Source organism: Semicossyphus pulcher, unplaced genomic scaffold (assembly GCF_022749685.1).
Source record: "Semicossyphus pulcher isolate SPU_LCO1_2020_fin unplaced genomic scaffold, fSemPul1.0.p SCAF_13, whole genome shotgun sequence".
Taxonomy (NCBI): Eukaryota; Metazoa; Chordata; class Actinopteri; order Labriformes; family Labridae; genus Semicossyphus; species Semicossyphus pulcher.
In genome coordinates, this window is record NW_027211637.1 from 29715493 (window position 1) to 29738299 (window position 22807).

The 22807-nt window shown below is 43.0% G+C and overlaps 1 protein-coding gene across 1 annotated transcript in view; it reads right to left on the reverse strand.

Moving 5' to 3' along the window:
* oprl1 (opiate receptor-like 1) overlaps positions 1–22807 on the reverse strand; it is a 97950-nt gene that overhangs the window by 18502 nt on the left and 56641 nt on the right. The window contains exons 3-5 of the mRNA XM_069659733.1: positions 15921–16008; positions 13872–14054; positions 11398–11488 (exon numbers count right to left, since the gene is read on the reverse strand). Of these exons, the coding sequence (XP_069515834.1) occupies positions 11398–11488; positions 13872–14054; positions 15921–16008 (362 nt within the window). The remainder of the gene's footprint in view (positions 1–11397; positions 11489–13871; positions 14055–15920; positions 16009–22807) is intronic.

Genomic DNA, 22807 nt, shown 5'->3' on the forward strand with positions numbered 1-22807 from the left:
CACAAATAGCAGAGAAATAGCACACGTTACTCTGGATGAAATACAGGAGGTAATCCATTCTAAACAAGCCTGCGACCCAGGAGGCAGTGTTGTAAATATGGCAGTGAAAGGCCTGATATAAGGACACAATATCTTTGCCTCTGCAGAATGATAATGTTGCGTTGGGAAAGTAGTAAAAAATAGGAGATAAATATAGAAGCAGGAGTGATTTATTACACAGTATGAGAGGAAGTGGTGTATGTGCTCCACTGAGAACATCCACTGTTAGATAAAGGGCTGACCTTGGCTCTTTCAAACCTGCTTGTCGCTGTAATTATTGTCAGTGCTGATGTGTGCAAGTGAATGTGACTTACAATGGTGATGATATATGATCATACTTCCTTACATCAGTTGAATCTGATCGTAAGACGCAGCCAATCAAATTCAGACTCATCGTACGTGACACTTCACCTCATCATGTACGACTGCTTTACAATAGCTACCTTCTAAGAGATATACCACACTGTCGTAGATGTTGAGGCAGGGCAGCATTAATCATGCATTGTTACCATGACGACCGAACATTCATGTTTATTTGCTTTTGTAATAAGTTGTTCATTAAGTGTAAAAATAACAGCAGACAGAGTGTGAGTTTATCAGGGTGTATCTTATTTTCCTAAGTAATATTAAGCTATTATCAACTATTTTGCAGCAACCTTGTAAGACTTCTGAAACAATGAGTGTCTATAAAGATGGCTGACGCACCTCCACCTCCTCTCATTGTACAAAAATGAAGCCAAAGGAGGCGCAGTATCGGCGTCCCGCTTCTCGTGTCGGTCTGAAGCAGATATTCACTCTTACAGAAAGTTCAATGACTGTAGTGTTAGTGTTAGTTACGTCTCCTCTCTCCGTTCCTCCTCTACTCTGCTACTCAGGAACAGAACCCATTTGTCAACAGAGCTGTCAATCATGAGGCCACACACCCTTTTTATAGCATCAAATAACTAATTTAAAATAAACTTCTCACGTGGACATAAATCAGCATAAGAACTAACGATGATGACAGAAAAATGTATTTGACGTGTATTTTGATTTTATAGTTTGACTCATGTCCCATCTGTTAACATGGAGGATGCAGCCAGTCAGCAGGGGGCGATAGAGAGGGTTTACTTTAAGGGAGCTGTCATGTAACATGAGTACACATCAGAACAATAAGCTGGAGGACACTATCAAGAAACGGTGCTACAAAGGGAACTTGATCATCCGTTTGATTTATTTCCTGAAGAGCTTTTGATTGGTCTAAATAGATGATATTATAATGACAACCTCTATGACACACTATCTCTCAGCCTTCCTCATCTTACATCCAAATTAAATCTCAGTCTGCAGGATAATGTTGCGCTCAGAGAAAGAACAAACGTAACAGTGAAACATGTGATCGTCGGTGTCTCTGCCTGGCAGGAAACACCCACCGTTATGCAATCTGTACGCTAAAGGTTCAGGCGTCAACGCAGGGACACTGCAGCTCTTCCAGTCATCTCTGCAGCAGCACAGAAATCCTGCCATGAAACCCACTCTCACACACTTCCTACGAGTATTTCAGATGGATTAGTCAGTGCATCTATTAGTGACAGCAGGGTGCCAGATGATTATAGCCTCCTTCCTGCCGCTGTGTCCTTGGGCAAGGCTTTTGACCCCAATTACCGAGAGCGGCATGCCGTGACTTTTCCCGCAGCTGTCAGGTTATGAATCCACTTTGTCTCCTCTCTGTTTGTTTAGAGGAGACGGGAAGAGGAAGACGAGGAGAGGGAACCTGAATGTTCAATTTGTCGTACAGCGAGCAGCCACTTCAGAACACACACGGCAAACAAACAGCTGCAGGAAAGGGTCGTCAAACCGTGTGTGTGTGTAGGAAGCAGATGAGAGGAGGGGAGGGGAGAAAACGGAGATGAGTGTAACGATTGAAGTAGAGTGAGGTTGAATTATTAAAAGAATGCAGAGAAAAGGCATCGATACATGGTGATAGGAGGAGAGTGAAATGAGATGAAATGCCTGAAATGAAGGAGTGAAGGGCTGCAAGGTGGTGCAGCGGTTAGAGCTGTCGCTTCACAGCTACAAGGTTCCCAGTTCGATCCAGACGTAGCGGGCCTTTTTGTATGGAGTTCTCATGTTCTCCCCGTGCATGTGTCGGTTCCCTCCGGGTACTCCGGCTTCCTCCCACAGTCCAAAGACATGCTCGTTAGGTTCACCGACTGGTTGTGTGTCTCCGTGTGTCAGCCCTGTGATTGACAGTCCAGGGTGTACCCCGCCTCTCGCCCACTGACAGCTGGGATGAGCTTTAGGCTTTGGGGGATGATGATGATGATAGAGAATAAATCTAAACGGCTCTACAGGTGATGCACATAAACTTGAGGTGATGCATGAAAAGAGATCGATGGGAGGAGAAGTGTGCGTACAGGAGATAAATAGAAAAGGCCGCGGCGCAGAGAGAGCCGGTGGTGCAGACGTAGTTCAGCTGTAGAGCAGACTAATAAAAATGATTATAGGATTAGTCGTTCGCTGCAGGCTGAGACTGGATCAATACCTTACCACTAGACCTCCCGTCCCCCTGCTAGCAGCAACATACTCCTCCATTTAACTGCAAAATAGCCCTGATAATGAGTGTGTTATGTGTGGGCATCTGGAGAATAACTCCCTGTTTCAGTTGGGGACTTTCTCTCTGTTTAGCATCAATTTAAATAAGCAGAATAGTTTTTCCACCTTCAGTTTCAAGGTGTGCAGTTATTCTCCTATAATAGTGCACATTGATTTCTTTGCATTAAACAATGATAGCGTGGTAACAAACAGAATATGTCGTAGTATAAAGTCTTAATTGGCGTTTCGGACGGATTAAAACGAGCTCGCTGACGTATTTAGCAAACAGCAAGAAAAGCAGCCCGGCCTCAGTCGGGCTCGGAGCGGGAAATCAATTCACAGACGAGCTCGACCCTGACCACGCGAGCTTTTAAAGGAGCGGGAGCAAAATCAATCGTGAAATTGACAGGCAGTCAGTGAAGGGCAGAAACAAGTTTTTCTCTCCTGGAGCATTCTGGAGGACGAGTTCTGCACGAGCTGCAATCAGATGGCGGTTAGCTCGCTGGGACAAAGAGATGGTCGTTGTGGAGGTAATAAAAGCATTGATGACCTTTTTAAGGTCTGCAGAGGAAAGAAAATTTTATTTTTACATCTTTATTTTCTCTGTTTTTCCGTTTTATTGATGTTGTTATCTCGAAATGACGACGCTGCACCACCGTAACGTCACATGATCACAACTCGTCTCCGCAGAGCTGCAGAAGCACCAAACAAACACAGAAACAGGCGTAACCTCATCAGTGTGGGCGATGGCAGCACGGCATGTCCTGCTCTGTGACATCACAGTGAGCAGCCAATAAAAGACATCTATTTAACTGTCTTAAATCAATGTTAAATATACGTCAGTCAGACGACTCACGTTGTTATAGAGTGAAATGTTTACCGCAGCTGCAAAACACAGCTTGTGTTTGGCGTCTCGGCTCCGACCTCATCACTCCTCGCTGGTTTATTTTACATGCAGAAATTTGAGGAGTGATGAGATCATATCTTAAACTCTCCGATTCGGAGCCTGCAGGTGGATGCTGGGGTGGTGCTGGGGCTGAAAGCGCAGTACTGGTGCAGGGCAGCGGTGGCAACGACAGAGCAGAGGGAGAGATAGACGCCACACTGGGAGGAAGTGTTTGTCAGGTGACGTGGACGTGACGTATATCAGTTATTAAATCAGTGCAGCTCGAGTTGTCTGCCTGAACGAGCTCGCAGGCGTCGCCCCGTGTAACTTACAGATCTCAAAGACGTGGATGAACAGATCGTTTTTGTTTTAAAATAATCAAAGTTAAATGAGTTAGTCACCATCTTTGGGACAAGAACCCACAGTGAGGCATCATTACGATGACCCTACCTGACGACCTGAGGGCAGCACAGAGGCTGAAGTGAACTCAAGACCTTTTAGTCTGCCTTTTAATTACATTTTTATTCTGTGTAACTTTATTTTACATTTTTAAATATCGTTTTTTATTATTCCTGATTATCTTTTAGTGTTTTATAAGTTTATTTATTTTATTATATTATTTTACACATTTGTATTCTCCCTCATTAAATACATGATGGCGTTTCCTCGGTTTGTCACTTTGATGTTTCATCGAGTTCATTATTTATTACACTCTTGTCCTGGGGCGGGGGTGTATTATCTGTGTTTGTGAGGCTTTACTGTTGTATGTAAAGTGCTGTACAAATAAAGTTTGATTGAAGAAGGCCAGATAAATACATAAAATAGATTTTCTTTGAAATAAAGTTTCTTATCTAACCTCATTTATCCCCCATTGGGGAAAGTCGACAACAGCTCAAAAAGAGCAGACAGTGAGAAAACAACAGTAATATTTAGAAATAATACACTAGTGATTATAAAAAGAATAATTAAAAAATAAACACAGTATGTACACTTCAGTTATTTAGGTATGAGTTAGGATCCACATAAATTTGCACATTTTACTTTCAATTTAATTTAACTTTATTTATATAGCACCTTTAAACAAAAGTGCTTTAACAAACAAACAGAGCAAGCAAATTATAAAACAAGCAAAGCACAAGGACAAAGAATTAAGAATAAAGAGGAATACATTTTTTTTTTTACAAAGACGGTTAATAGCCAATAAGAAGAAGAAGAGGACGACATCACATGAAGTCTATAAAAGTGAGTTTTAAGAACAGATTTAAAAGATGTCACTGCAGCTCGTTCCAAAGCTGATGGCAGTGTGCATGTTTGCCGCATTCTGCTGTAGATATTATGTATTTTAATATATATAATGATTGATGGGTGACATTGACAGAGAAGTACTAGGATCATATTGTAATTGTGTTATGAAGTGTGACTGCAGCGGGTATGCAGCACCTGCTGTAGCGCTCCTTCTTGCAGGGTGGGTGAAGCTGCTGAAGGAGCTGCTGAAGGAGCTGCTGAAGGAGCTGCTGAAGGCCTCCACAGTTTGCTGCAGGAGGTGAGAGCTGTTGCCTCATTGATGTAATGAACGGATATTTACTCGTCCACTTTCTCTGCTTGTTAAAATACAGAACACCTCCCGACCTACAGCAGACATATTCTAGTCATTTCCTGTTTTGGCTCGGTATGAGCCTCATGCAAGGTCACATGGAGGTCTGCTGCATCTGTTACCGTAGAAACTGCAGAATTCCATCTGAATTTTTTGGCCTTTTTAGGCAAAGAGCCGCCATCTGTGAGCTGTAAAATCAAACAGCAACTTTGTCACGATATCCGAGTCTGCCAGCACGATCGCATCACACACACTCGTCATCACTCTCACACACCCCTACAAGGCAAATCCACGTCTTTGAAAACACACCCACACACATAACTTTGTGTGTGTAGAGTAAAATATGTCCCGCTGCAAAACTCTTCCATTAATATTCCACTATAAATCTGTGAGAGTGGGTGTGTGTGTCATACTGAAGTATGTGAATGCATCAGAGAGACGATGACACACACACACACACACACACACACACACACACACACACACACACACACACACGCACACGCACACACACAGAAAGTGAGCAAAGACGGAGGACCCAGCTGGATCCTCTCAGCATCCTCTCTCACTGATAAGCAGCTGTAGGAAGAGAAATGAAACGAGTCTATTTCAGACTGAGACAGAAGCTGCAGTGATCCATCAGGTGTTATCAGGTATCAGAGAGGACGAGATGAACGGAGACAAAAAGAGAGAGAGAGAGAGAGAGAGAGACAGAGAGAGAGTGTGATATGAGTCAAACTTTCCAGCACTTTTATAAACTTCTGCATGTATTAAGAATCCAGTGGGCAGACACGCCGGCTCTGTGTCAGTTTAAACACAGCTGTAGCTATTTTAGACACGATGCGCATCATCACCGGCATCTTGCCCGTTCCAACAACTCCTCCAACCTGGATGACCAGATACACCATCTTTCCTACCCTCTAATATGACCCACAGGACCGTTTCCTTTTTAGCACCCAAACCATAGAAGGAATGACACTTTTATACCGGACAAACTCGTGGAACACCAGGAGCGCTGGTTTAGCTCAGCGGTTAAAGCGTGCCCCACGAATAGAGGCTCAGCCCTCGATGCTGCAGCCCCCAGTTCATCCCCACTCCTCACTCGGCCCTTTGCTGCACGTCATCCCCACTCTCTCTTCCCACGTTTCTGAATTTATCAACTGTCTTATCGAATTAATAATCTTTAAAAACACATGACACACCTGGTAAATGTTGGAAAATAGTCTGCGCTTCATTAGGATCAGGCACTAAAACTACTTAAGTGCTTAAAGTGCACCCAGATATCCAGACAGTGCTGCATGTGTGACGTCCACGGTCGGCTCCGGTTGTAACTCTTGATTTTCCTGGCTGACGGTCGCTTTCCTTTTCAGACTGTTTGCTTCATCTGAGCGTCGAGTTTGTTTCTTCTTCTTTGGATTTTCACTTCTTGTTGAAGTTGTATCTGTAGTCATCCATCTTTTCTTTGTTTGTTCAGCCGGAGTAGATTACTGTTTACTCGCAACACTTGCAGAGAGCGGAAAAGCAGCCGCTTAGCTCCGCCTACCCTCTCTGGCAGACCAACCACTGCTGGCTGATGGGAAACGCGTCACTAACTGGGCGCCACAGACACCCAGTCTGTAATAATACTATATACTGCAAATGCAAAGGCTTTCATCAGTGGGCCACAGGCTCAGACATATTTACATGAAAATCTTTGGTTACTTTACACAAGTGATGTTACGTACATGATGTTCTGTACATAAGTGGCTTTACCTTTAAGGAAGTTAATGTTTTTGTTGAGTCAAACCCCGCTGTCCTGGGAGAAAGTCCAGTGTTTGTTTGACCCATCTTTGCACCTGACCGCCATCCCAAACAGATGTTAGCATTATGCTACCTTTCCTGTCAATTAGCCTTGTCGACATGATTACACTCAGCTGGCCCTGCTGCGTCCTCCTCAGCCTTTTCCTTTGTTTGGTTTGCTGCATCCATCACATGCATCACACCACATCTCCACTCATCCACACTCTTCAGACACTCGCATGTTTGATCATTAAAATTAAATTAGGCTTACTGCTGGCTGTAGAGGTTGCACACCGAATAGAAATAGAAACATATAGGTTGTGATAATCTGTTGCAGGATTATTCTATATGGTTTGGTGCATGTTACGGCTGAATGTGTTCCCTACACTGTTTGTCCCTTTTGCCTCTCTGTTGTCTTCCCAGCTCTTCCCTGCTGATTGCACAATGAGGCTCACCTGGTGTTGGGTGCTTAAAAACCCCAGACATGGCATCTGAAGAGAGAGGCTTCTGGAGTGAGGACTGCTGTGGTTCTGCCTCTCAGACTGGGATTTTGTGTTGTAATTGTCATTTAATAAGTCCCATGTATTTGAGTGTCTTCAGGTGTTCACGTGGATATATTTGGGTCAACTGTGTACAGTTGTTTGCCCCATGGGGCCGCCTCAGGGTGGGGCGTAACAGCGTATAGTTTTACCTTTTTCTGACATGACAGGCAAATTACAAAGAGAGTCACCTGCGGAACATGTGGCACCTGGTGCATGAGTGGGCTAGCTTGCTGGGCCTGCTGCCACGGTGACCTGACACCAGTTATAGCGGAAGAAGATGGATGGATGGATGCATGAAAAGGCAGTGGCGTGTTCCCAGATAGAAGAATAGTGCTTTGTCTTCTCTCACAGGTTGCATTAGTGCATCGTGCCACTGAAGGCTTAATAAATAACCATCATAAATACGAGGGACATTTGGCCTCTCCGCTTCTGTTTAATAATATCTGAGTGCACAGAAGTGTATTGTGGTATCTGACTTGAGATGTGAGTTGCTTACATAAGTGTCTTTGGAATGTGTTAAGTAGGCAGGAGTAAAACAATGGTATACATCCTGTTTTTAAAGATGTATCAGCGCTTTTCAACCTGAAGGACAAGGTGTCCCCGCCTAGTCTAAACAATAGGATGAGAGAAACATGCACTCACTTCCACCATATATAAGTGCATGTTGAACTGTGTTTCGGGGAGACACTATTTGGCTGAGGGTGATCTCCCAGGTATTCTAGAAGCCTGACTGATGCTGATTTTTTGTAATAAACCTATGCTTATACAAACAAGTTGGTGTCAATGGAAGTTCCTTTCTTCATCTGCGCATCATCAATGTCTAAGAAACAACAGTATTAAGTTGGGACTCACATTTTTCTCCCCCTGGTTCACGTTACTAAATATTCATTTTATAAGACTCCCCTTCGAGCTCAGGTTTCCTCACACATTTCCTTCAGCCCTAATCGATCTGCAGGGTTGATTTTAAAACAATTCCAGAGAGAGAGACACGAGCAGGCTTCATGCACCAACAAAGTCCAACCAGGAGAGGTGATAAAATAAGTGAAGTGTGGATTCAAATTATGCTGCAAGAGTCAAACAGATCAATGACCCAGTATATCACGGTCAATATATTACCATGAATGATAAACTTTTACATAAGAGCGAACTTTTAATAAAACAGTTCTATGACCCTTGAAGATTAAAATGAACCTTCAGAGCAGCACCGAGGAGGGAAACCTGCACGAGACGACGAGCACCTGAGAGACTGACATCTCATTAGAGGAAATGGAGTTCAGCGGTGCATGCTAAAGAGGTCAGCTGAAGTCAGGCTGACTAATAAGACAATCTAATTATTGAACTTGAGCTCATGTTGAATCAAATTGCCAGGACAGTTGGATTTCTCCTGGTACGAGCTCCTTTCAGAGGAGAGGGCAACGAAACAGAGAAAAGTTAGAGCCTCATTATGAAGGTTTGATGTTCAGGTAATCGAACACAATAATAAATTCTGCCTTTTCCCAAATCTGTCAACGTGCGTAACAGAAAATCCACTTCAGATTGAACAGTCGGGCATTTAGACTCGAGATGTGTCTGAGCAGCTCCACAAAATCATTAATCAGCCCGTCTGAAAACACAGACAGGCCTCATTAAAACATGAGAACCCGGAGGCCAGTTAAAGCTTATTATTTATAGAATGATTAAAAAGTGATATCATTTCCTAAGCCATGTTTCCGTGCTCTTTGATGGAATAGAATAAACTTTCCGTTATTCCTATTTGGTGCAGTGTGAACATTTTAAGCAAACAAACCTGATACCTGCGTCTGAAGTCTGATTAACCTTTAACTGCATGGTTTCCTTGTTTGGTTTCCATATGAAGGCGATAAATTCAGAACCACAGTGAATTACTTTTTGTTACCTTGGACCCTGAGGCTCGGGCTCATGGTTACAAATGTAAGAAATCAGACAGATAATTTGGACATTTTGGGAAACATCCAAAGAGGAGCTTCTGCCAGTAAAATGCATGACATTAAAAATCATATATATAATGTTACAATGTTGGATGTTCAGACTAAACATGGGTGAAGTTTCAGATCTGTAGGTAAAAGTAGGTTGGAGTAATCCCCAGGCTTCTCAGCTCAGGCTGCAGGCTGCTGTGAACGCCAGGTTTCACACTTTATTATTTTTATTTGATTTTATTTATTTTTATTTTATATATTTTTTTATTTAAATTTTTAGGTTTATTTTATTATTATTATTATTTTAATTTGTACTGAATAGATCAACGCAAGGTTTCACACTTTATTATTTTTATTTATTTGTATTTTATTTTAATTTTTATGTTCATTTTATTATTATTATTATTATTATCATAATTATTATTTTATTTTCTTCATCTTCTTCTTCTTATTTTTATTGAATAGATCAACACCAGAGTGTTTTTTCTTGACGCAGCCTCAGCAGGCTTCGGAGAGCTGGCCAATCAGAAGAAAGCGGGCTTGTAGGGGCGGGGTTTCTTAAAGGGACAGAGCTGACTGAGTCGTTTCAGGCAGAGGCAGGAGTTTTTTCGTAAATGATGCTAAGCTACTCCACAGGCATCACAGAGTGAAATATGAAGCTTGAAATGTGCATAATACATCGACCCGAATCACACATGTGCACAAATAGGACCCTCTTGACATGCATTAATGGAGAGATGTCAGAGTGAGGGGGTGGCACACAGACGGGGATTCAGTGCCTTGCAAAGAAGAATTAATTTGCACCTTTCCAGTCACCAGCCCCAATTTCCAATCCGTATCACGACTTAAACCGGCAATCCTCCGGTTCCCTACAGACTGAGCTTCCTCACCCCCCTACTTTGAAAGTGTTCCTTGACATTTTGCGACACGTGAACAGGAACTGGAGAAAAAGCCAGTCAGATGTTACACGAGCGGTTTCACAGAACAGGTTTGGGACTTTCAATAATGCAGGACTTAAAGACAGGAAGAAGCGTGAAGACGAGTGAGCGGTGGACAGCAACAGTACTGCTGCGTCTTTGTTCTGTCGCTGCTCAACAAGGATGCACAACTTCTGCTCACTGACGTTGTGTTTGGAATGGAAGTATGCTTTTCTTCGTTGGTGATATTTAATATTTTCTTAACTCATATTTAATGCATCGTGCTTTTGCTTGAAATATTGTTCGTCACAGAGGGAATTATTATAACTGCTATGATTAGAATGAAACTATAATTATGGCTTCCTGCTGATTGAACCCATTTGCACTAAACGGAGTTGAATTTTCCTCATTCAGTTAATCTCAGTCATGCACATGATGTAAATGATACTGCGAGCAGATCACACCTGTGTGTGTTTATTTCATTAAAAACAGTCATCAGTCATCTGAACTGCCATTAGTCAATAAAGCTTCATTTACTTTGTGCAACAGGTTACATTAAATCTTCATCTGGGCCCACTCAGAGCTTTTAATAAACAGAACAGAGAGTGACTCACGCTGTCATCTCATCGCTCCATTAACGCGACAAGAGCTGGAGATCTTTCTATTTCTGTTCTGCAGATGACGTGGAGGTGTACCTGCTGCGCTACAGTTCATATCCTCAAGCATCGTGTAGAGTTTAGAGCCGCTTTTCATGCAGTGTGAAATCTCTCTGCACCTGTTTTTTTACAATTACAATTTTTTACAATTTTACAAACTGGGGACGACAACACTTTCAGCTCTTTCCCATCACACCTCCCTCTGCGACCTCTTCACAAACAGCTTTAAAACACAAACCTTGTTCTGCAGCAGGTAATTAATATAACCATCAAAGCCGTGTCGCACAATGGTGTTGCTTTTGTGTATCGATTAGACACAATCACAGTCACAAGAAAATGCACGAGAAGGTCCAAGATGTATGATGATATAAGCTGTCAGGCTGATTGTTTGCGTGTCTGAACATGTCATACATGACTGCAGTTACTGCAGTACATGTACACACTGTGTATACAGTATGTGTGTGCGAATCACTCACTGTTGTGCTCCTGTTCCTCCTCCACGTTGCCCAGGACCATGGCAGGGACACCAAAGGCTGAGGCCAACACCCACACACAGATATTCACCACCTGAACAAACGATGATTATCTGTTAGCTTACAGATAAAAATGGTTGCATAGTAAGAGACATCATTTACAGCTCCTTTTGAAGTCAGTTTTTCATACACGTCTTGCTCGGATTGTAACCTTTATTCCAGTATCCGGCCGAAAATGATGATAAAGTTCATAGTGACCTAAAATGATCAAATTGTTCATGACTTTTCTCACGTTGGGGAGCGAAAAGTGGCGTCCCTCCTCCTGTCACACAGGACCTAACAGCTAAGTGGTCGTCACTATTGCACTACTGACTACTGTACAAAGCAATCAATGCTAGACAAGTGTATGTTACGAATGTCACGAATACGAAGACCTGTGTAAACCTGAATGGGATGCATCATCAACGTTGGCTGCACCCAAAGTATACAGGAAGTGGACGTAGCCTCCTGGTTTGTGTAATGCATTAGAACATCTCTGTAGCAGCCAGCAGGGGGCACTCTCCTTGGTCTGATTCCTCCAGAGTGTTCGTCAATTTTTAAAATTACAGTCACATTTATAGTAAAACATGCGATAAAGCAGTGTAGGGCATGGCTATCAGTGATCGGCAGGTCTCGTAGCAATGTGTACCCACCCTGCTGCCGACTGGGTCAAATCTGTACCCAAAAAAAACATGATGCGGACAACCAAAATGCCAAGTGGTAGCCTTCACACATGGTGTACCCTGGTGTCAATGTGTCTATTTTTTATATATACTAGCTGTGTCTGAATTTAGGGGCTGCATCCTTCGAAGGACGCTGTCGATGGAGGATGAGTCATTCGTAGCCTGTGTAGACGCTGAGGCCGACCTGTAATGAGACGGTCTGGTCTGCAGAGGTTTTCCTGTTTGCTTCACCAGCTGTTCCTACCCTCACCCTTGCATCACCAAACATGGCTCGTGTCGCCTAGCAACAAGCAGCTAGCAGGCTAACTAGCTATCATAACTAACGTTGAGTTACTTAACCTGTTATTTTAAAGATAATTTGTTCAAGGCCCCTTGTTTTTTAACATTTGTATGGCATCAAAACTTTTACATTTAAATTGTATCACATTCAAATTGGAGCGCAATGAATCTCAGGAGACGCGGGGCCATGAAGGATGCACCCGATGGATCCTCCGTGGCCCGGGAAGAGGAGGACGCATTTGTCGGCTGCATCTGAAGGTGCCTTCGGAATAAGACAGCCTTCGACGCGCTGCTGTGACGCAATCGGTGTTCAAATACGTCCTTGAATTGACACAGCTACAGTCTATAGCTGCATCTCTGATGAGCCAAAATGGCTGTCAGGAGAATGGTCGCCTGTGCTCTCCCAAGTTAGTGTTGCACTCCTTTAACATTGTCAAACTTTGCATGAACAGAAATGTAAAAATGATTGCAGCAGAGGCAAACTTTAATCTTTTTATTTCCTCCATTCGTGTTCCTTTTCAAATCCAGGCGCCTTCATTACCCTCTAATGCCACACTTATCTCAGAGATGTGTTTGTGTTGTGATAAAATCTAGCTGCAACACACCCGTCTGAAGCCGAGATGAGCCCCAGCAGACGCTCCGAAAATGTCTTCAGGCAAATGATCGGATTCGGTGCAGCTTCCTTTTGAGCCTGAAAGACTTCATACAAGTTTTTTCACATACTCAGTAAAACTCCCCGAGACCTGAAAAGAGACTTTGATGTGTAAAAATGGTGCAGTCCCCCTTTGAAGTCCAGTTTCTTCATATCGTTACACAACAGAAATCTAAGAAAGATCCCTGCGATGAGAAGGAAACTGTCAAAACCACCAAATCATCCGCTCTTGTCTTTTAACCTTTCTCCATTTTGTCATATTTTCTGGGCACTTGAAAAGCTCTTAGCAGCTTCTTAAGATGTCGTCACAGGGCACAGTGTTTACTCGTCAAAGCTGGTCGGAGAAATTGCTGGAATAGCTCACGCTTTTGTTTTATTTTCAGCTGAACTCGTTGGTCATGTAACACTGTGCAACAGTTTAAGTGTGTTTACTCTCCACAGTTAGTGCACAGGTGTGTGATACATGGAACAGCTGTGCATGCACTACAGCATGTTGTATCTCCAGTCTACTTTCCTGTGAAGCCTTAAGATGAGAAACACGTTTAATATGAGCATAATTAAGGTCAGAATCACATCTTTAGCTAACATTACATGGCTTATCCCACTATAAAGACCGCCTAATTCCCCTCGTTTTATAACCTGACATCTGTAGACCTGCTCAGCATGTATCCATCCACTTCCCAGGTTGACAACAGCACATACAAAGTCACATTTAAGTGACGGTTGACATTTGATCTGATGTCAGCGATCATTCCAAGGAGAAAACTCGAGGCGTGAAGGTTTTGAAAAGGTGAATCTTGCACTTTGAAATGAAAGGGCTTTACCTTGGCCTTGTGAGGAGTCCTCATGTCCAGCGCTTTGACAGGGTGGCAGACGGCCACATATCTGTCCATGCTCATCACTGTCAGGGTGAAGGTGCTGGTGAACATGTTGTAGTAGTCGATAGACACCACGGCCTTGCACAGAGCGTTCCCGAATGGCCAGAAGCCCAGGAACACGTCTGTGCCCTGCAAAGAGGCAGTTTACGAGAATTAATACAGCCGGAGGCAGAACAGAGACCAACTGTGCTCGGAAACTTTGGACAGTTAATTATTCAGTACAGTGGTGACAAATCAGCGCAGTGAAGGATGAAACCTCGAGAGCTGACGACCGACTTACGACTGATTACAGTCTATATAACATCCAGGTGCTGGAAAGAGAGCGTAACCAGTTTTTTTAAGGTCTTTTAAAACAAAGAGGGAAGTAAAATGGTTTAAAAATCGAGCTACATGAATGTATGAAGATTTAAAGGCACAGTACGTCATTTCTGACGTGTTAGGATGCAAGAGTTTTTGGCGTTAATGTAAAACTAGTTCAGTGAGTGATTTATAAACTTTAGCACCGCGGTGAAGTTAGTTTTAAGTTGGATATTCGACGTATTGATTTGGCCAAATTGTAGTCTTTAGTATGTAAACAACAGCAACATTTACAGTATGCAAAAATATCCCTGGATGTCGAACTGATACAGAAAAAATCTCCAGTATGCATCGGACCAGTCTACCTCACCTACTGTATCCCACAATGCAAAGCGCTAGAACGTCACATTTGAAATGGCAGAGGGCACAAGGGGGCGCTATAGCTAAAGAAGCAGCTTTTTACTATTGGCGGGCTTTTGTTTACTTCCGCTTTCCAGAACCGGAAAAGGGGCGCCTGGCGTTGCATACTGCAGAATAAATTTGAACAGCTCCGTACCTCATACTACCACCGAGCGCAGAATGCAAAAAAAACCCAATCCTATAATATGAGGTGTGTCTTATTTGTCCAGCTAAGTATTAACATCATTGATTTGAGGACACTAGGTCACATGACAATTGAAGCTATTGAAAAAAATATAATTTTGTTTCATAAAATATTAATATAAAATATTAGCAGCAATAAAGTATGAAGTAATATGAGATCATTGGAGTAGTTGTATTATTTTTAATGTAATGTGAGAATGTGAGAATGATCTCTGATCTGAGTCATGTCACACAGATAGTTTAAGTCACCTTTATTCAGAGTGAGATTATCACTTTAAAAGGCATGTAAGATTTTCATATAAATAAATGTCTGTTATGGCTCTGTCTCTCGCCGAATGAGTTCACACAATGGTGACTGAGCCTATGGCCCACTGATGAAAGCCTTTGCATCTGCAGTATATAGTATTATTACAGACTGGGTGTCTGTGGCGACTTTCATGGAAAAAAATCACAAGTGGCGCCCAGTTAGTGACACGTTTCCCATCAGCCAGCAGTGGTTGGTCTGCCAGAGAGGGTAGGCGGAGCTAAGCGGCTGCTTTTCCAGTCTCTGCAAGTGTTGCGAGTAAACAGTAATCTACTATGGCTGAACAAACAAAGAAAAGATGGATGACTACAGATACAACTTCAACAAGAAGTGAAAATCCAAAGAAAAAGAAACAAACTCGACGCTCAGATGAAAAAAAAGGAAAGCGACCGTCAGCCAGGAAAATCAAGAGTTACAACCGGAGCCAACCGTGGACGTCACACATGCAACACTGTCTGGATATCTGGGAAGTGTGCTCCCGCAATTATCGTTTATCGCCATAGAGGAAACTGAGATCTTTGAGGTTAGCACTTTAAAAGAGTGGACAGAGCATGGTATAATTTATGTCCTTATATTATTGCGAATATTTCACATAGCATTTACACCATAAATACATACTTTACAATACATACTGTAGCTCCTTTCTTTGACACGTATAATACTATTCAGACCACTGCAATTCTCTAAAGCAATCCATGTCTGAGTGTGACCTTATCGACAATGTATTACTCATAGACAAGTGTCAAATGTCAAGTGTTGTTGTAATGTGTAGGTGATTCATGAAGTCATACCTGGAAAGGTAACGTCGCCAGGAACAAAGAGTCAGCCAGGGCCAGGTTAAAGATGTAGATGTTAGTGGCCGTCTTCATCTTGGTGTACCTGAGGAGACAGGAAGCACAGACAACCAGTCAAACGCTGAGACAGGAAGCTCATTTACTGGAGCACACACACGCACACCTTTAACACTGAAATCAAGTCTTACAGTCTGCAGAATAACAAGCAGACACCCTCTGTGTTAAAGGTGCATCATCATTAGAATGCACACAGAGCCTTTGTTAAAGGAGCTGCTGCCAACACTGCTGGTGAGAATGAGAACTGGTGGGAGCTTTTGTTAACGTTAATGGCGGCAGGGGGAATCAAACCCCTGAACCTGGCAGTGTGAAAGCCTTCTCTCACCGTAAATTGAATCTCTAAGCTTTCAAACCGAGTCGAATACAGTGACTGTATCCACATGCAGGTGTTAAACCTCATCTCCATTTTCCAGTCTTAATAATGAGTGTAGACTGTGGTGAAGAAGGGGTGATTTTATGATTGTATTCACTGGTCTGGATGGAGTTTTCCACAGTCACAAGTCCAATCATGTTGGCGACAGCCCAATCAGCCGGCCTGATTGGCTCTGAAAGCTGAAGTCTGACCCCTCCTGTTCATCTTTTGGATTCAAATGAGGCCAATCAGAACCATTTCTCTCATCTGGAGCTGGTTTGATACGCTGACTGACACAGGAACGCTGTGGAGGCGTTTTTGTCAATAACCATTGATTATGGAATATGGAAAGCTTTAGTAAGAAGCACGCAAGGAGTTCAATAGTTCATGGACAGATGGTTTAGTGTTAATGAATCATCATCAGCTCAGCTCGATCATTTAGTGTGAGGTGGGCAACACCATCAGTTGGCCTTCTGTGTTTTCTGTTTGAAAATCTGAGTTGAGTGTGCATTGGAAAAGGTTGGCCAGTTTCTGTTCCCATTCATTTTGTTTCCCCCGTCCGGTGACTCCCACTTCTCCTTTGTTTTGGGTCCAATTCTTTCGTTCGTCTATCATGTTGATAGAATCAGTGGGCGGCTGTGGGGAGTTTTATTCCCACCGACACCTTTCAGAAACCCAGAGGGCCCATTTTGCTTTGACCCTTTTGGGACACGTGCAGTGATTTGTTAGTTTCCCAAACTGCCACAAAACTTTTGTTTCTGTGGTACTGATTAAGTAACCTGGGCGTCACAACTGACGACCAGCTAACCTTTAAGGTTCATGTGGCCTCGATTGCTCGGTCATGTCGATTTGCCCTGTAGATCAGACCCTACCTGTCAGAGCATGCAACACACCTGCTGGTACGGGCTCTCGTGATATCATGCATTGATTACTGCATCTCCCTACTAAGTCTCTAACTAGACTCTTCTCCTCAGTCGTCCCCCGGTGGTGGAACGAGTTACCAAACTCCATTCGGTCCGCAGAGTCCCTTTCACCTTTAAGAAGAAGCTAAAGACCCAGCTCTTTATGACCTCTGACCTTAATGATGTTGATGCTATTGATGATGAGGACATCGAGGATGTAGTTTATGCTGACAAGGATTTTCATGATGATTATACTGATCTTGTTGCAAACCGCTGCCAAACAAGATCATTTGCAGCCAAGAGATGTTTCTGTTTCTGCTCCTTGTTTAACTTCTTTTAACATTCCACCAGGAGCATGATGGGAAATACTCTTAAAGAGGAATCTGGTTGTTGTCTCGTTAATATCTGTCATATATGAAGCAAGTCTTTAAGTATATTGTAGCCATAAGGTGAGTTGGTCCCGGTCAGGTATGGGCTCAGCAAACGCCTGGTTTTGTGGTGTGCTTGTTCTGTTTCTGGGGTTTTGTATCTGTCAGGTTTGGTTCCCAGTTATCTGCTCTCAGACTGGAGGCTGTGTTCCAGCTCTGATGGGCCGCTGTTTGCCCTCAGGGTCCCCCCTTGTTTTTATTCCATCTCGCTCGCCCGTCTCTCTCTCTCAAATAATTCATACCTTTGACTTTAATATTTTGATATTTTTGGTTCAAGCTCACATCCAGCACTAATGAATACAAGTTTTTACTTTCTTTGACGTGTATTATTCACCTCTCGGTAAAAACACAGTCTGAGGTCATAACAGAGAGAAATATCAGCCTCTGCAGGAATGAAGGAAAACAACGCGCTAGCTCTTTCAATAAGTCATAAATAAGTCTCTCACTGTTCGAGTGTCGGGTTTTATAACCCCGAAGATTTGATTTGAAATCACACTGAAGCTTTTTCTGCTTCTGCTGCCCTGAATTAAACTTTATAAAAACGCATTGCAGTCAAATATTCCCCCCCTCTCCCCTCGCCTCCCTCCTTCATTCAGTCTGGCCCCGGGCTCTTTTGCACTCCCTTCTTTCCTCAACGCATCCCCTTCTTTCTTCATTCCTTCTCCTCTGCCTCTCTTTCCCTCCTCGTGTCCTCTTTCTTTGCCCCATCTCCAATTTTAGATGACGTTCATCAACACCCGTCTCTCTCAATTTTTGAGGTCTCTCACTCATGTATTCCCTTGCATCTCAGCATCTGTGTCTTTCAGTCTTTTATCCTTTCATCATCCCTCTCATTACCTTCCTCTGACTTTTAGTTCTCTGTTACTTTCCTCCTCTTCACTTGTTATCCGACTCCACGCCCTCAGCTCATTCTGAATCCTCTCATCCTTCCTGCCTCTGTCTGCATCACAGCTGCAGGTTTCAGGAAGCTCAACTGTGGACGTTTTCAATATGTGATTAATAACTCGTGCCATAAATTTAAGGCTCCACAGCTGCAAAACAAATGCAAGTAATGTTCTGAAATGAGCAGTAAAGGAAGCTGAAAGGCTTCACGTTCAACTGTTAAACAAACAGTCATAATATCTTACAGATCCTCCAACCCAACCTGCTGCCCTCGATACCACAGGAGCGCTTCCTAAATTAGCATCCCTACTGTTAGCATGCCAGTGTTCATTTTGGCAGCTGTTTTAGATAAAGTCTTAAAACAAAATTTGTTTTAGTCACATTTTTGTCATTTTTACCCTTTTTAGTTGACGAAAACTCAAAACACTTTAGTCCAGGTTTAGTCAATAAAAAGTCAAAACAATTTAGTTTAAACCAGTGTTGTGACCAAGTCATCTTTGCTCAAGTCCCAAGCTAGTCTCAAGTCATTTTTTCTTGGGCAAGTCAAGTCACAGGTTATGTTATGTCAAGTCAAGTCCCGAGTCAGATCACTTTTTTTCCACCAAAGATCCAGCACTCTTCCCTGTAGTATCCGGTCTTTATAAAGAGAAAACACAAGGTGTTAGCAGCCCGTCTAATAATGATATTATTGGCCAATTTATATAACCAGTTCAAAAAGTCTGACAGTGAATTGTATCTGTGTTATCTTGGCACAGACGCAGCCATGATGATGGTCTGCTCTGAGACCGTGTTGAGAGTAACGAGTACAACTGATGAGGATTATATCTGGGGGCTTTGATGTTGCGTGTTGCCATAGCGAGGAGTTTGACTGACAGCCAGTCCTCCAATCATGACGATCACATACAGGGGAGCTTTTTCAGTCGTCCAATCATGATTCCCAGTTTGCGCTGCGTACATACTTGATAGTTAGACAGAAACTTGACAACACAAGTCATCCGAGTCATCATGCCTCAAGTCGAGTCTCAAGTCATTTATTTTTTATTTTTTCATTTGCTTTCATGTTGCCTGTAAAGTTCAGGCTTTGTTCTAAGCTGTCACAGAGGTGTTGATTCAATGATATTTCAGCGTCAGGCTCATAACTGGTGGTGGGGCTGCACTGAGCTGCTTTATATTCAGAGGTGTTCCTAATACTCTGGCCCCCTCGTGTATGTAACTTGTGACTTTTTGGTTGGCTCCCTGGAGATTGACAAGTTGCTAAAATGTTGACATTTCAATCAGGATAGAGATCAATGTGTATCCAGTCATCCAGATATGGTCTCTTGTTACTACGGCATAAGCCAAAAGTCAAAGGTATGAAAACAGTCGTCCACTATGAACATGTCCTACTTTTATATATTTATATAGTCCTCCGTTAGACTATTATGTGAGGGAATTCTTAGTCTGTAATAAATCAAATACTTTTGAAGGGTGTTTTTTTTCCTATCAGATACTCTTCATCACCGTCTTTCAGTTTGTCTTTCTGCTTCTTCCGTCATCTCTTTTTTTTCTCCCTGAAGTCACCTCCACCTTTGGGCTGCTTGTCTCCACCACATCACTGTCACTGCATCTGAACTCCTTTTAATCCGTTCATCCCACTCTGATCAACCCATCGCCCACACCTCTCACTCCTACCTTCCACGTTACCCTCCTGTTTGATTCACTTCTACATCTTCCTTTAATTCTTCTTCTCCCTCTCTCACTCTGCTTTCTTACCCTCCTCTTCTCTTCCATACGCCCCTCCCCTCCTTCTCTCTGCATACTGGAGACTTGCAGGCAGCTGATTCTTCAGAGGGAATATTTTATCGCGGTTCAGCTTTCCACTTCTCTTTACATCAGGGACAGAGTCTACCCGGCCGACCCCTCCAGCTCTGTCTTTTCCTCTCCTCCAGAACATCTTGTCTTCTCTCTTTCTCAATTCTCTTCTGGCCTCTCAATTCAACAGTCTCCTGATATTCAGCCTCGTTCCCTACACGATTCCATTTCTCTGGCTCCCTTACTTTCTTTCTTTCTCCTCTGCCATTTGGAGAAAACATAATTGCATTATAATTATTGAGTTCAAGGCTCCTGGCAGAGATGGCTGCAGCAGAGAGGAGAGAAATGAAGAGGCCGTGACGGAGGAAGAAAGGACAGAGCCCTGAGCAGAGAGGAGCTGCAGTCAGTAACAGAGTGTAAAAAGGTTTCAAACAGAGAGATGCCCTCACAGAGACGACAGGAAGCATGTGCTGTATGAGTATTAGTCTGTTTTGTATTAAATAGAGCAACTGTCACTGCAAACACCGGGCGCGGAGCTGCGTCGTTCTGTGGGCCTTTTAATGTTCACGTACAGAAAACACAAAGGAGTCTTTAAATACAAAGGCAGCAGAATGAGTCATATGAACAAGATAATTAAAGAGCGGTCGTCTCACCATGAAGACGAGTACAGAAGAGGAAGAAACAGATCAATACACTGTGTCAATATCTCTGTGGGAGGAAACAGAGGACGACATCTTTGATGTCTCAATCAATTATGTGTGTCCAGGATGTGTTTGCTGTATTATTGATTCAGATATTTACAAGTGTACGCTGTGTCACCGTTTAAAACGTTCAGAGATCACGATCGAGCAGAAGACGTAAATTTACAAAAGTGTTTTCTATTAAAATGGATGCATGGTTGAGTGCATGCATGCATGGATGGGTGGATGGATGGATGGATGGATGGATGCATGGAAGGATGCATGGATGGATGGATGCATGGATGAGTGGATGGATGCATGGAAGGATGCATGGATGGATGGATGCATGATGGATGGATGGATGGATACATGGATGGGTGCATGCATGGATGGATGGATGCATGGATGGATGCATGGATGGATGCACTGGTGCAGAAAGTATGAAGTGACTTCAGACTTAGTATTAAGCCTAACCGTAACCGTGGTGATGATAACGTACAAAAAGGCAGAGTGACGAGTGCAGAAGAATTTCGTCCAGTTAACGAAAAAATTATGACGAAAAATCAACGAATGAAAAACACAATTTTTCCGATGACGAAGACGAGATGTTGACAGCTAAAAGATTGTTGGATAGATTGTTGACAATAAAAACTCTGACGACACGTCTGTTTTGTGTTCGTTGACGAGACGGGACTGACGTGTGCTCACAGGACAAAGGGGCGTTTAACGCGTCATGTGACGTCTCTTCCTCACTGACAGGAGCGCTCACCGGCTGTCTGAATATATCAAAAGTGTTAACGGTAAAAACAGCACTGCTGCTGTGAATAAGGCAAGTCTCTTCATCGCCACACGCAGGATTCAGCCGTGAATCTGACTCTGAATCCAGAGCTCCAGCTCCAGCCGTGTGAGCAGAGCAGTCGGTCATCATGTTTCCTCCCCCTCGGCGTGTATATTACTTTCACTCCTGAATCACAGCTGAAACGCGCTCATCTCTCCGGCTCAGTGCTGTTAACATTCACCGTCTGTCTGCACTTAAGGAATTCCACAATCTCCAAAATAAGCATGAAATATTTACCATCCATTAAAGAGGGTTTACAGCTTTCTGCCTCTCACAAGCCGGATAATTCCCCCCCGCTCTCTCTCTTTGGACTGCTCATGTCTTCTTCAATGTCCTCTTATAAAAACACAACATGTGTTATTACAGTGAATAAAATATAATCTGTTCGCTGACACCAGAATGCTTCACCATAAACACAAAGTTCATGTTGTAAAATCCTCCAACACAAATAAACTGTGGTTTCGGTTAGGCAACAAAAATACCTGTGAAGCTTTCTGCAGAAGCTTGTTTAACATTTAAGTGCTTTTATTTCACTTCCTTAACCTGAACCAACAGTTTCATTAGCATCGTGTGACAATCATGCTCACCGTAGAGTGTGATGCTTTTGCTCTGTAAAAACGTCCTGCATTGAACACAGAGGATGTAATCTGTGCAGCGAGGACAGATGCAACTCAAAGTTCTTGTAAAGGAGTGTTCACACCTGGAACTGGTCATGTTGTCGGAAGCAATATGCAAAATACGTCCAGACAATTCTACATTATAGAGAAACCACAGGCGGTAAACACGAGTAGAATGAATTGAGTTTAAAGATTTAATTTCGAAGATCTCTCTCTTGTTCTCTTTGGCGCCTCTAGTGGCGATAAACAGTAATTGCCGAGGTACTCTTCCCAGATATTCACACAGTGCTGCATGTGTGACGTCCCCGGTTGGCTCCGGTTGTAACTCTTGATTTTC